Consider the following 15,742-nt stretch of genomic DNA (forward strand, 5'->3'; position numbering starts at 1 on the left):
AAGTAATAAGAAGAGAAAATTAGTTATAAGTCATCAAATGAAACGAAGTACTCAAATACTTAATAAAATTCTTATAAACAGTTTAATAAATTGTTATAATATTTAATTGATTGATTGATAGATATAATTCTTTTTAATGAACCAAAACAACTAACATTGTCATTCGAGACTTATTAAGCATTACACGATTTGGGTTTTTCATCTTGAGATGCCTTGCCGTACCAGTTATGGTGCCTCCTGAGCCTGCAGCTGCTACAAAAATATCTACCTTGCCTGCTGTATCTTTCCATATTTCAGGTCCTGGAAGTTAAGAACAAAGAGATTCTATCAAAATATGAAAAAGAGACGCACATGAGGAAAATTTACAGTCCTGTTTGGTTGGGACTTGTTTTTCACTCAGTTTCAGCCTTTTAGTTTCATAAAAAAGAAAAATAATTTTCGAAACCAATAAGATCTTGAAATATGAAACCAAAGACTGATGCAATAATACTGTGAGTAAATTAGTAAAGGTGATCTGCGGTTAGCAAAGCAATTCAGGAAAGATTATTGTATAAAAACCCTTAAAAAGGTATCATGGTAAAGGTGAAAGTATACTGTTAAAGTTAAGGTTCTTGGAAGATTTGGGTCTCCCGCCGGCTAACCTATTTCAAGAGATACTGATGCAGGAGCATCTAGCAACACCACAAGTTTATGTCCTCCAAGGCTATCTTCCCCTTCGAGCTATGACGAGAAAAAAAGGAGGCCACTAGGCTCCTTGAAGAAGGACGATCGAGACTACCAACAAGAAGGATGACTTATCCGTGACCTCTTGATGTAATTGTGCACTATTTGGAGTCCGGACAGGTGGAATTGGCCTTGAAATGGTCGACACAACCAAACCGTGCCCAAGGGAACGACTATGTTGCAGTGTCATGGTTCACGTAAACCGGGTCTCCAAAACTCTAGATTTGGTTTTTTGACTTTTCTTTTATTTGTTTTGAATTTTTAGAATTAATTTTTTTTTCTAAAAATTAATATAGATTTTATCTCTTTTTTATAGGATTAATTTCCTTAAAATTAGTTTAGATTTTATCTTTTTTTAATATTAGTTCTTTTTACTTTTTGTGTTGCGACTTTTTTTTATTTCTTAGATTATTTAAACCAGAGTTAGAGTTTTGTTAAAAACATGTTGAGTTTGGTTTGGATTTGAATAAAAAATTATTTTCGTTTAAACCTAGAGGCGGCACATCTTTGTCTACAAATTATCTTCCCATGTGTTTCTTTGCAGACCTCTAATTCGAACGTCGCACCCGGAGTTTCTTCCCTTGCGTCAGATACTTTAGATGCAAAAAAATAGTAGATATCTCATTTCTCAGCACTCTTTGTTAGAAAATTTAAGTTTAAAGAGTGTTGGAAAGAGATCATGGAAAATAAGGAATCAAAATAAAATTGGAAAGAGATGTTAAGAATTACGTAAAATAAGGAATAAAATCATAATCTTTTAAATTAGATATGATGTAATTATTTGCCTTAATTATAGTGATTTTTTTTAATAGAGATCATAGAGTTGTATATATATTCATATTATCTTTCAATGCGAAATATACAGATTTTTTCATAATTCTTTCCTACTTCCATTGATTTCATGGTATCAGAGTAAAGTCCCAATCACACCAAGATTTAGACTATGGATTCATCACATTCTTTTGAAACCATCATCGCTTTGGGTATGAATCATTTTCCACAGATTACCCAACATAAACTGAATAGGTCAAATTTCGTAAAATGGTTTCAATCCGTGCTTTTGGTGATTCGATGAAAAGGAATAATAGGTTATCTAATTGGTGAAACGCCAATTTCTTGAGAATTCCATTGTTATGGCTTGGTTGATTAATTCAATGGAACCTTAAATTGGAAGGACTTACTTATTCTACAATAATGCTCAAGAAATATGGAAGGCAATCCAAGAGATGTACGTAGATCTTCAAAACAGATCCCAATGTTTTGAAATCCGATCAAATCTGTGGAACATGAAGCAAGGATCAATGTCAATGGCTGAGTATTACAACAGGCTAATTGATCTATGGCAAGAAATAGATTTGTTTTACACAATCTATGGAAGTGTGCTGAAGATGGAGTGTTGTATAACAAGGTCAATGAAAAAGATCGAATATTCGACTTTCTTCAAGGCCTCAATAAAGACTTCAATGAAGTGCGAGGTCACATTTTGGGAGTCAAACCTCTTCCTTCATTCCGTAAAGTATTTTCTGAAGTTCGTTGAGAAGAAAGCAGGAAGAAAATTATGATGAAGCCTTCCACTCTTAACATCACAGAAGAGCAACTGTAACGATCTGCCTTGGCAGGTACTTGACCACAATTTCATAAACGAAGAGTTAATAAACTATGGTGTGAGCATTGAAGAAAGCCAAGTCACACAAAAGAAACTTGTTGGGATATTCATGAAAAATTCCCAAATTGGAAGCCACGAAATTAAAGGATAGGAAAACCATTAGCCCACATAACTGAATCCAGCAAGCCAAAGAAGACTCCTCCCACACCTGAACAAATGGAGATTTTAAAGTCTATATTCCACAAAAATCAAAATCCTGAAATTTTGGACTCCACGTCTAAGGCTGAGATCACCCAAAGAGGTAATATCTCATCAACCTTATTATCACAAAGAAATGATAAAGATAAATGCATTATTGACACCAGCGCAGCTGATCACATGATGGGGCGATGCATAGTTTTTTCAAATTACAAAATATGCACCGATGAAGTGAGTTTCAGTGGCAAATGGAAATACTATTCCAGTGGTAGGGATTGGATATGTTCTTGTTCAAGGACTTCAATTGAAATCTGTCTTGTATGTTCCAAGTTTAAAATGCAATCACTAATCTATTAGCAAAATAACTAAGGATCAAGGTTGTAAAGTAACATTTCTTTATGATTGATACGACTTGTTGTGAGTGGCCCTGAAGGTAATGTGGTGTCGATAGTCAAGATGAAGTGGCAGTCAAAGTCACGGTGAGATGGTGATCAAAGTCAGAGTGTGCATATCCGGATGAACCACCTCTCGGGAAAAAGGCCCAATACAAACTCGGGCGGGTATAAACTTGGCTAGAACTATGGGGTGCAGTTCCCCACTTCTTATGAACAAAACTCCTGGGCGGATCAAGAGCCGACCAGATCTACAGGACATAACTCCTCATTTCATGTGGGCAAAGCACCAACATAAATCTGGTAGGGCATATACCCGGCTGGAATTACAAGGCATAACTTCCCACTTCTTATGAACAGAACTCTCATCTTAGAGTCAGTCGGACATACGGAACTCAGCTCCTCACTTCCCAGAGGTAGTGCTCCCAACCTGGAGTTGGTTTGTCCTAGAGCCGGTCAAATTCATGGGACTTAGCTCCCCACCTCTCAGAATTTCTCAGAAGCAAGACTCTCAGCATAATCTCGGGCGAACATAGGGCCGACCAGATCTATGGGACTTAACTCCCCACACTTTATGGACCCAACTCCCAGTATGTAGTCAGTTGGCCCTGTAAGGAATCGGTGGCCGACTTGAAGGGGGGTTGGATAGACGACACCCCCAAATAATCGCTTTTCCTACGATGTTAACTTGCACAGCGGAATAATACTAAAACAAACAAGCTAAATAATAAAGGAAAGAAAAACAAGCAAACCACTAACACATTCGTTTAACGTGGTTCGGAGATTAGGGCTCCTACTTCACGACTATCTGTAAGGTGGGTGATCCCTATACCTCGGCGGATTAGCCCTCGACAAACTCCGGCTATCTCAATTCGTTCCTTGTGGGTGGAGAAACCTCACCACAACACCAACCAAGACTCTTGAGACTAGTAGACTACTAATAAAGATTAATCACCTCTATTTCGTCAGGGATAACCAAGCTTCCAAGCCATGGTTATATAGGCCACGGGTTGAAAACCCCGCCTACCAGTCGACTGCCAAAACATGCAGTTGACTGCTCTCTGTAGAAATTCGTCCGTTACATCCCAACAACTCAATACCAGTCGACTGCTAAAACTAACAGTTGACTGCTCCATACTGACTGAATGAATAGAAGCATTATGTTCGCTCCCAATCGACTGCATGCTTGACTGCACCAGTCGACTGCTAAAACATGCAGTCGACTGCTACAGTAACGCTACAGTATAGCTACAGTAATGCTACAGTAACCCCTAAAACTAGAATTTTACTCCGAGTATAATCTCTCATGCACTCGTACCCTCACCCTTATGACTCACTTGACGCTTCTTTGCAGCCTTGACCTCTTGCCTTCAAGCCTACTTCCTTTGGCTCTCGTCCCTCGGATACATACAAGCCCGCAGCTCGTCCCTAATGTCATCCTTCGCGTATGCCTCGAAGTCGCTTCCCTCGGCCCTTGTCCTCGCTGCCTTGTCCACGGTCCCTCGAATGTTCCATCCTTCACCGGACTCGAAGCCATCAATCTGAGTCACATGTGTATCCTGCATACCTGCACACTCACATACACATATCAAATAACAAGGGGGAACCTAACTTAAACTCTTTGCCTAAACACCAAAACACATGGTCCCACGGACCATTGGGATTGCTCCAACAGGCCCAAAGCCGATCGGATCTCCAGAGTTCAGTGTCTCACTTTTCCCAACATATTTTATGGGTCCAACTCCTAATATATAGCCGCCCGACCCAAAGCTGGTCAAATCTCTAAAGCTTAGCGCTTCACTTCTCCTGGGCGTGGCTCCCAGCCTGTAGTTCCCAGCATATAGTTGCCCGACCCCAGAGCCGGTTGGATCGATGGGACGTAGTTCCCCACTTCTCAATATTTCTTATAAACAAGCATCCCAACATATACCTGCCCGACCTAGAGCCAACCGAATCTCTTAGGAGATGACATTGTCAAGGAATCGTAACAACCCTGTTAGAGAAAAGCAACTATTCACCAGAGAATATTCCCTTATTCTGACACATACGTGTAATGAAACCTTCTTCTGAATAGAGGAGGGCCGATGTGCACCCCCCATTACCCGACATGTTCTGACACCAACATTCTGTATCATCTCATTATTACAGAGATTATGAGAGTAAGTATAAAAAGAGACTCTCTCCGTTGGTTAGGTACTCTTTTACCCGCGCAAGCTCGTACACATTCATCTACACTACTGTTCATCTTCCTTCCACTTTTCTTATCGGGATACGACTTGAGCGTCAAAGTGTCTGCACCAGGGACCCCCTCCTTTGTTATCGCTCTAACGTTATTGTTAGTTCTCTTTGTGGTGTGTGTAGGGTCATCCGCGTCATCAAGGTCTTCATCTTCTCACAGTCAACATCAGAGTCAACTCGCTAGCATACCATCATCTTCGCTTTCAGACAGGATCAATGATCATTGTGTATTTCACGATTCATCTTCAAGGAAGATGTTTGGCAATGTTGAAGAACGAGGAGGCCTCTACTATTCACTATTTCTTCCATGCAACTGAAGCCACCAGTTACTCTCTCTGTGTCTAGTTCAATAAATTCGGAGGTACTCTTATGACATAGACATTTAGGACATCTAAGTTTTCAATATTTGAAGAACTTGTATTCAAAATTATTCCTTAATAATGTTCCATCTTTTTTTTACTGTGAATCATGTATTCTTGCTAAGTAAATTAAAAAAAATATATCCAATGTACAATTACCAATCTTCTAAACCATTTCATCTAGTTCATAGTGACATTCAGGGCAACTAGGGTGGGGGATTTTATTGGATCGAGAAGCGCTAGAGGGGAGGTGAATAGCGCTCGTGGCTATTTCATTTTCGTTTATCGGAATCGTAAAACACTCGAGTTAAAACACGCAGCGGAATAAAGAACGAACACACACAGAGAGACACGAGAGATTTTACTTCGTTCGGAGCCTAAGGCGACTCCTACTCGAAGGCCCGCGATCCTTGATCGCTTTCCGTGGGCAACAACTATAAGCTCGTTAAAAGATTACAATTATGAGTACAATTAAAAGCTATAAGTATTATACCGACAACAAGAAATGCTAAATCTGAAGCTTCGGGTCGTCGGGCACTTGTAGCAGCACTTCGGAACGTCTTTTGGAGCAGCACGTTGATGAAAGATCATTTGGTATTCGTTTTTCCAAAGCTGCTGGTCGAACCCCCTTATAAATAGTGTTCAAGGCGCCTTGAATGCTAACCAAGGCGCCTTGAATAGGCTGAGTCAGCCGCGGAGATGAGGAGCGAACTGGTCGAATCTTATCACAGATTCAAGGCGCCTTCCACTGGCGCCTTCATCTGTTCAAGGCGCCTTCCACTGTTCATCAAGGCGCCTTGAACAGCTTCTCGCAGCCAGCTCCAGCCTTGCACCCGAGGCGCCTCCAAGCTCCATGAAGGCGCCTCGGACACTGTTCATCCGAGGCTTTAGGTTGCTTCTTTGCACCTGCAAGATACGTTAGTCTCAAACACTATCCTGCAGCACAAAGTTAGCACATAATACAATAAATATGACAAATGAAGTATTGACAGTCTCCGGACTGTCCGAGTCTGACTTCGGGTTTCCATCCGGAAACCCTAAGTCGACCCGATGCCTACTGTTCCCTCTACGGAACACGTCCTCACCTACTCCACTCAGGAGATTTACCTGTTACCAGTATGATTCTCCAGATCGACTGGTCTTTTGCTCAGCACTCGACGCTTCCGGACTTTCTGCTGGACATCCGCTTCCCGGCTAGTCCAATCTTTCACCTGGTTCGCGACACCAGGACTTTCCACCTAGGGTTACCACCCCCTAGGACTTTTGCCTGAAGTCATCGACCTGCCAAGACTTTTCGCATAGGGTTACCACCTCCTATGACCTAGGGTTACCACCCCCTAGGGTTTTCCCTTTGCCTAACCGCAGCTAGGACTTTTCTCCACCTAGGGTTACCACCCCCTAGGACCTAGGGTTACCACCCCCTAGGATTTTCACCTGCCTAACCGCAGTTAGGACTTTCCTGAAACACTCATTCAACATGTTAGATAACAGAGAATCTTAACTTTGAATCTCTTTGCCATTATCAAAACTTAGGTTCGATCGTCGGATGCTTCCTGCACCAACAATCTCCCCCTTTTTGATTATGGCAACAAAAATTCAAAGTTAAGAAAATAATGTCATTAAAAGATAAGCATGAAAATACAAGCATAATGATAGTTAAGTGCAGAGCTAAATTAAGTGCAGAACTCCCCCTTAATATAAAGACTCCCCCTTAATAAAAGCTCACTTTTTAAAATTTGAATTTCTTTCAATTTTCTTTAATTCTTTGAATTTTCTTCTACTCTCCCCCTTTGCCATATATCAAAAATCAGTTGAAAGCAAGTTTTAAGATTTTAAGAAAACAATTTTTTTGAGAGAAGGAAGAAGAAGGCTTGTGAAACTTAGTTAAACGGAATATTTTTCACCTAAGTTTAAAAGGCTAATATATGGATTATTTCGAATGATGTCTTTAGCCACTTTTGAGACTTAGCTGTTTTTAAAAAAGACATACCTAACTAAAGTTAGAAAAACTTAGCTAGATTTTTTTTTTTTTTAATTTTGGAGCTAAGTTGTTTGTAAAGAAATTTAAAGTCTCAATTTACTTAGCAAAAGTCTTTTGAAAGTCATGAGTTAAATTTTGCAAGTAAAGAAATATGCTTTTTAATACTTTTAACTTAGAAAAGTATTTTAGCATTTAGAGTTAAAATTTATAAGGTGGCTAAGTTTGAGAAAGTTTAAAGGTTGCTATATGAGTCACTTTAGCTAAGCCTTTTGCAAACAATGAATTTTGAGAATGTAGGTTCAGTTTAAAAGGTACTTAGCGTTAAAACTTAATTTTGAAAAGATAGGAGTAAGAATTTTTTTTTTTTTTTGGACAAAGAGGGAGTGACTAAATGTTTAATTTAGGTTATTTATTTTAGTTGGTCTTTAAGTCCAAGCATGAGGTTAAATAGATTTTAAGTTATCCAGATTGTTTTGTTCCGGTATCAGAGCCCTAAAGTATGAGCATGCTCAAACTTCAAATCTCCATTTCCTTCAGGGCTAATTCCATATTCTTGTAAGTCTAGTAAATTTAGGGGAGCAAGATTTTCAAGTTAGTTTTTCAAGTATTTTTCAAAGGATTTTGAAATTAGTTTTCCAAAGATTTTTCAAAGGATTTTGAAATAAGTTTTTCCAAATATTTTTCAAAAGATTTTGAAATTAGTTTTTCCAAGATTTTTCAAAGAATTTTGAACTAAGTTTTTCAAAGATTTTTCAAAGGATTTTGAAATAAGTTTTTCCAAATATTTTTCAAAGGATTTTGAAATAAGTTTTTCAAAGATTTTTCAAAGGTTTTTAAATAAGTTTTTCAAGTATTTTTCAAAGGATTTTGAAATAAGTTTTTCCAAATATTTTTCAAAGGATTTTGAATAAGTTTTTCAAGTATTTTTCAAAGGATTTTGAAATAAGTTTTTCCAAATATTTTTCAAAGGATTTTGAATAAGTTTTTTAAATATTTTTCAAAGGACTTTGAAATAAATTTTTCCAAATATTTTTCAAAGGATTTTGAAATAAGTTTTTCAAAGATTTTTCAAAGGTTTTTGAATAAGTTTTCCAAATAATTTTCAAAGGATTTTGAAATAAGTTTTTCCAAGTATTTTTCAAAGGATTTTGAAATAAGTTTTTCCAAATATTTTTCAAAGGATTTTGAATAAGTTTTTCAAGTATTTTTCAAAGAACTTTGAAATAAGTTTTTCCAAATATTTTTCAAAGGATTTTGAAATAAGTTTTTCCAAATATTTTTCAAAGGATTTTGAAATTAGTTTTTCAAAGATTTTTCAAAGGTTTTTGAAATAAGTTTTTCCAAATATTTTTCAAAGGATTTTGAAATTAGTTTTTCAAAGGTTTTTGAAATAAGTTTTTAAAAGATTTTTAAAATAATTATGAAAATAATTTTGATTTTGAAATTAAGTTTAAAAAATTTTTAAAGTAATTTTGAAAGATTTTTCAAATAATTTTGAAATGAAGTTTTAAAAGATTTTTAAAGTAATTATGAAAATAATTTTGATTTTGAAATTAAGTTTAAAAGATTTTTAAAGTAATTTGGAAAGATTTTTCAAATAATTTTGAAATGAAGTTTTAAAAATTTTTTAAAATAATTTTGATTTTGAAATTAAGTTTAAAATATTTTTAAAGTAATTTTGAAATTAGGTTCATTAATTAAGAATTTAATCATAGAATTATAGTAACGAATTTAATTTTGAAATTTTAAATTTCTTAGTCATCTCACCCGATCTAAGTTTTCAATCAGGTAATCCTATAATTGTTGTGAGATGAATTGAGGTTCTATTTAAGGGTTTGGTTTAACTTTGTGTTAGATTCAGGTTTAGCTTTGGGTTCAACAAGTAAGCATTCTTTGGATAAACTTCTGGGTTATGAGGAGTCACAAGAAACTCATTAAAGTAACCATGCCTTCGAGGTTTTCCAAATAGTTCTACCCATTGAACTTAATACTAACCCTTGGTCTAACTAGTTAGGATCCATTTAAGGGTAGCTTCGGTCAGTTCCACTTGGCCAAATGCACCAGGTCGAAGTCATATCTTCCTAGACATGCGATGCCCAAGTTTCCCTAACGTACTATCATCCAAAAACTTCACCAGTACTATGGGTCAAGTTAAACCTAGCCCGTTTTGATCTAACCTTAATTACCCTGCCGGGTAATCTACTCTTGTTTTACCCATTTCGGGTAGATTAGGTTCAGTTACCCTGTCGGGTAGTTCAGTTGAGGGTGCCAGCGAGTCTGGATCCTTCATTTATTTTTATTTGACTTAAGTTGAAATTTACTTTTAATTTTGAATTAATTTCGAATTGAATTTCGAATTTAATTTGATTTCAAAATTGAATTTTGAATTTAATTTTAAATTTTTAATTGAATTTTTAATTTAATTTTGAATTTTTAATTGAGTTTTGAATTTTGAATTTTAATTTCAAATTTAATTTGAATATTAATTTGAATTATGTTCTTAATATTGTTTTTCTATTAGCTCCCCCTGGATCATAGCCTCGATATGGTCTATCAAGGTAATAGACTTGATCCTTGGGGACCCAATAATGATCAGTTCTAACTTGATTAACCAAGTTGGATTTTGGCACTCATGCTTGGAGAATTTTTCTATTATTTCTATTAACTAGCGATAAATATGATTTTTATTTTATTTTAGTTTTAAATCCAAGTCCAGTTTTGTTGTAAACGGCTCGCTGTTTTCCAAGAATCAGATCCAGATTCTTGGAGCCCAAGGTGAACCGTTCCAACGTGTCCTTAAGTTCTTTAATTTGAGCTTTCAAATTGGAATTTTCTTCCTCAAGTTGTTGGACTTGAGTTGAACTTCCAATTTGAACTGACTCAGTTAAAGAGCTCGAGTCAGTCGCTTCCTTAAGGGTTGCTACCTCCTTTTGGAGCGACTTAACCCGGACGTTGGATTTAGTCAACTTTTTTACTAAGTAAGGTAATAATTCATGCAAGTTATCTAATTGAAATTCTGCAAGTAGTGAACTTACAGTGGGTTTTGGTCCTTCAGAAACGAATGCGGATTCGTGGTTTCGATCAGACTCAGTCTCGGATTCGCTCTCAGTTTCTGACTCATACTCAGACTTAGTTTCCGCCACGGTTGCTAGTACTGGTAGAGCGAGGAAGCTCGTCGGTTCTTCTACGTCAGACCCGGATTCATCTGAAGACTCGGACCATATCTTTTCCTCTGTCTTACTTGTACCTGCAACCATCATAATACCTTCCTCGGCCGAAGTAGTATTATTCTGCTCATCTAATTCAAATAAATCATTTATTAAATTATGCTTACTTACTTGAGCGTCGGAAGTGCCCTCGTGTAGTTTCATCAACTTTTGCCACAACTCTTTAGCACTTGCGAAGGGGCCGATGCGGTTCAGTTCTTCATTGGTTAGGCCACATTGTAGCATGCAGGTTGCTTTAGCATCGGCTTCAACTTTTTTCATTGTGCTAGAATCCCAGTTGATGCATGAGATAAGTTCTCCGGTGTCGTCACGTGGAAGTTCGAGTCCGATCTGGATGATGATCCACATCTCGACTTGCGTCTTGAGGTGGTATTCCATCCGGTTCTTCCAGTATCCAAAGTCCTCGCCAGAAAAGAGCGGCGGTCGGACGGTGCAGAATCCTTCTTGGAATGCCATTTTAAAAGAACCTTGCACACAAAAAATAGCAAAAAAAAAAATGTACCGGGACTTAGATCCTGGATTAGCAGTGCGGTATGGAAGGATAGAAATAGAAGTTCACCAGTTTCGAGAAAAAATAATAAAATATTATTAAAAATATTTAAAAAATATTATTTCAGATTTTGCCAAATACAATATTTTATCAATACTAATAAACCGTGAAAAGATGAAAATGAATTTTTCGAAAATAATTTTGGAGGGAAAAGCGACCCCGCTCTGATACCAATTGTTGGATCGAGAAGCGCTAGAGGGGGGGGGGTGAATAGCGCTCGTGGCTATTTCGTTTTCGTTTATCGGAATCGTAAAACACTCGAGTTAAAACACGCAGCGGAATAAAAAACGAACACACACAGAGAGACGCGAGAGATTTTACTTCGTTCGGAGCCTAAGGCGACTCCTACTCGAAGGCCCGCGATCCTTGATCGCTTTCCGTGGACAACAACTATAAGCTCGTTAAAAGATTACAATTATGAGTACAATTAAAAGCTATAAGTATTATACCGACAACAAGAAATACTAAATCTGAAGCTTCGGGTCGTCGGGCACTTGTAGCAGCACTTCGGAACGTCTTTTGGAGCAGCACGTTGATGAAAGATCACTTGGTATTCGTTTTTCCAAAGCTGCTAGTCGAACCCCCTTATAAATAGTGTTCAAGGTGCCTTGAATGCTAACCAAGGCGCCTTGAATAGGCCGAGTCAGCCGCGGAGATGAGGAGCGAACTGGTCGAATCTTATCACAGATTCAAGGCGCCTTCCACTGTTCATCAAGGCGCCTTGAACAGCTTCTCGCAGCCAGCTCCAGCCTTGCACCCGAGGCGCCTCCAAGCTCCATGAAGGCGCCTCGGACACTGTTCATCCGAGACTTTAGGTTGCTTCTTTGCACCTGCAAGATGCGTTAGTCCCAAACACTATCCTGCAGCACAAAGTTAGCACATAATACAATAAATATGACAAATGAAGTATTGACAGTCTCCGGACTGTCCGAGTCTGACTTCGGGTTTCCATCCGGAAACCCTAAGTCGACCCGATGCCTACTGTTCCCTATCCACTCAGGAGATTTACCTGTTGCCAGTATGATCCTCCAGATCGACTGGTCTTTTGCTCAGCACTCGACGCTTCCGGACTTTCTGCTGGACATCCGCTTCCCGGCTAGTCCAGTCTTTCACCTGGTTCGCGACACCAGGACTTTCCACCTAGGATTACCACCCCCTAGGACTTTTGCCTGAAGCCATCGACCTGCCAAGACTTTCCGCATAGGGTTACCACCCCCTATGACCTAGGGTTACCACCCCTTAGGGTTTTCCCTTTGCATAACCACAGCTAGGACTTTTCTCCACCTAGGGTTACCACCCCCTAGGACCTAGGGTTATCACCCCCTAGGATTTTCACCTGCCTAACCGCAGTTAGGACTTTCCTGAAACACTCATTCAACATGTTAGATAACAGAGAATCTTAACTTTAAATCCCTTTGCCATTATCAAAACTTAGGTTCGATCGTCGGATGCTTCCTGCACCAACAGATTTAACGGGAATGAGATGGTTCGCCACATTCATAGATGACCATACTTGTGTTGGTGCAGTGACCAGATGATCGAACCTGAGTTTTGATTATGGCAAAGGGCTCAAAGTTAAGTGGTGGTGTTATCTAACAAAGTTCATGGAGCTTGCAGGAAAGTCCTAAGTGTTACTTAGGCAAAAGTCCTAGCTGCGGTTAGGCAGGTGAAAACCCTAGGGGGTGGTAACCCTAGGTCATAGGGGGTGGTAACCCTATGCGGAAAAGTCTTGGCAGGTCGATGGCTTCAGGCAAAAGTCCTAGGGGGTGGTAACCCTAGGTGGAAAGTCCTGGTGTCGCGAACCAGGTGAAAGTCTGAACTGGCCGGTGAAGCGGATGTTCAAAGAAAGTCCGGTAAGCATCGAGCAAAAGTCCAATCGATCCGGAGGATCGCACTGGCAGTAAATCTTCCGAGTGGAGTAGGTGAGGACGCGCCCCCCGAGAGGGAACGTCGGGTCGACCTAGGGTTTCCGCCTGGAAATCCGGACTGTCCCGAGACTGTCTATACTTTATTTTATGTGTACTATGCTAACTTTGTTTTGCGGTATGTGTTTGGGACTAACACATTTTGCAGAACAAAGGAGCAAGTTACAACTCGGATGAATAGTGTCCCCTCCATGGAGCTTGAGGCGCCTAGGGTGCAAAGGCCAAGTGGTCCAGGCGCCTGGATGGAGTTCAAGGCGCCTTGGACCGAAGGTTGGAGGCGCCTTGGATAGGATGAAGGCGCCTTGAACCAGATAGAGTTCGACCGGGTCAGTGCTGATCGCCTTGGGTGGCTCAAGGCGCCTTGATGAACAGTGTAAGGCGCCTTGAACCCTCTTTATAAGAGGTCTCGACCAGCAGCTCTCAACAACAATTCACAAGCTTCCATTCTGCTGTGGTCTGCTCTAGTGCTGCTTCCGAAGTGCTGTTGCAATATTCCGACGACCCGGAGCTCAGATTTCCTTTCTACTACTGTTGTCGGTATAATTTTAATTATAGTTACATTTTGTAATTCATCTGTAATATCCATACGAAATTATAGTTGTTGCCCACGGAAAGCGATCAAGGATCGCGGGCCTTCGAGTAGGAGTCGACCTAGGCTCCGAACGAAGTAAACGACTGTGTTCTTGTGTTTGTTTCTTTTATTCCGCTGCTTTAATTACTCTACGAACGTTTTACAATTCCGATAGTCGAACAAAATAGCCGCGAGCGCTATTCACCCCCCCTCTAGCGCGATTTCGATCCAACAACTTGTACCTGTTAGGTCTATCTCCTTAACAGTGTTCGAAATTGTGCCCTAGGCGGCCGCCTAGGCGCTGTGCGGCAAGATGCCGTGCCAGAAACCAGCGAGGCGGAAGCCCTAGGCGGCTGGGCCGCCTAGGCGGTCCTCGGCGGGCTTCGGCGGGTTCGGCGGGCCTAACTTTTTAAGGCATGTTAAACCCGTTTTTTAGGTATTTGCCAGGCGTTCGTTTGTTTCATCGCCCCGACTCTTCGCCGACTCTTTGTCTTCCCTGATCGCGTTGCTTTCGATAAGTTTTTTTTCTGTTCATTTATGTTTTTTTGTTTCTCAAATCTTCGTCGCGGCAACACCAGACGCATCGCAGGTGTCAGACGCTGCCTGAAGCGTCGCCGGACGCGCCGTACGCGTCCGGCGAAGTCCGGCGTTGCTTCGAGCAACGCTAGTAGAGTCGCGATGCTTCTGGCTGTGCCAAAAGCTTTCCGCGCGACGCTACCGGCACCGCTGGAAGCAACGTCGGACTTCGCCAGACGCATCGGACTCGTCCGGCGAAGCTTCCCGCAGCGCCGGAGCCTTCCCGCGAGCCGCTGGTGGCGGCCTGTGGCGTCCGCGCCGTCGCGCGAGTCGTGAGACTCGCGACAGAGACGCATTTTTAGTGTTTTTTTTTTCTTTTTTAATTTTTTTTAGATTTAATAAATTAAAACAATTCCTAACTCCTAACGGGGATAATTTTAATAATAGGGTTGAGTACATAAAACCTAATAAAATTAAGATTCCAATTAAATATATTTAAAATTTATCTTTTTTTATAATAAATATTATTAATTTATATAAAACAAATTTAAATATATAAAATTATATATAAAATTCTAATAACCAATATTAATTTATATAATCATATTTAAATATATAAATAATATATTTAATTTTTTTAAATAAATAATATTAAATATTAATTTATATATTAACAGATTTAAAAAATTATAATAAATATTATCATTTATCACTTTATCAGATTTAAAAATATAAAGTTCAAAGCGACCCCGCTCTGATACCAATTGTTGGATCGAGAAGCGCTAGAGGGGGGTGAATAGCGCTCGTGGCTATTTCGTTTTCGTTTATCGAAATCGTAAAACACTCGAGTTAAAACACGCTGCGGAATAAAGAACGAACACACACAGAGAGACACGAGAGATTTTACTTCGTTCGGAGCCTAAGGCGACTCCTACTCGAAGGCCCGCGATCCTTGATCGCTTTCCGTGGGCAACAACTATAAGCTCGTTAAAAGATTACAATTATGAGTACAATTAAAAGCTATAAGTATTATACCGACAACAAGAAATGCTAAATCTGAAGCTTCGGGTCGTCGGGCACTTGTAGCAGCACTTCGGAACGTCTTTTGGAGCAGCACGTTGATGAAAGATCACTTGGTATTCGTTTTTCCAAAACTGCTAGTCGAACCCCCTTATAAATAGTGTTCAAGGTGCCTTGAATGCTAACCAAGGCGCCTTGAATAGGCCGAGTCAGCCGCGGAGATGAGGAGCGAACTGGTCGAATCTTATTACAGATTCAAGGCGCCTTCCACTGTTCACAGGGCGCCTTCATCTGTTCAAGGCGCCTTCCACTGTTCATCAAGGCGCCTTGAACAGCTTCTCGCAGCTAGCTCCAGCCTTGCACCCGAGGCGCCTCCAAGCTCCATGAAGGCGCCTCGGACACTGTCCATCCGAGACTTTAGGTTGCTTCTTTGCAC

General features: G+C 39.8%; 1 protein-coding gene across 1 annotated transcript in view; it reads right to left on the reverse strand.

The window, feature by feature from the left end:
* Window positions 1-133: 133 nt before the first annotated feature.
* The window catches only part of LOC122008406 (bifunctional cystathionine gamma-lyase/cysteine synthase-like), a 28,127-nt gene continuing 12,518 nt past the window's right edge, over window positions 134-15,742 (reverse strand). The window contains exon 5 of the mRNA XM_042564126.1: window positions 134-300. Coding sequence (XP_042420060.1) covers window positions 134-300 — 167 coding nt within the window. The remainder of the gene's footprint in view (window positions 301-15,742) is intronic.

The sequence above is a fragment of the Zingiber officinale genome, chromosome 1A (genome assembly GCF_018446385.1).
Source record: "Zingiber officinale cultivar Zhangliang chromosome 1A, Zo_v1.1, whole genome shotgun sequence".
Classification (NCBI taxonomy): domain Eukaryota; kingdom Viridiplantae; phylum Streptophyta; class Magnoliopsida; order Zingiberales; family Zingiberaceae; genus Zingiber; species Zingiber officinale.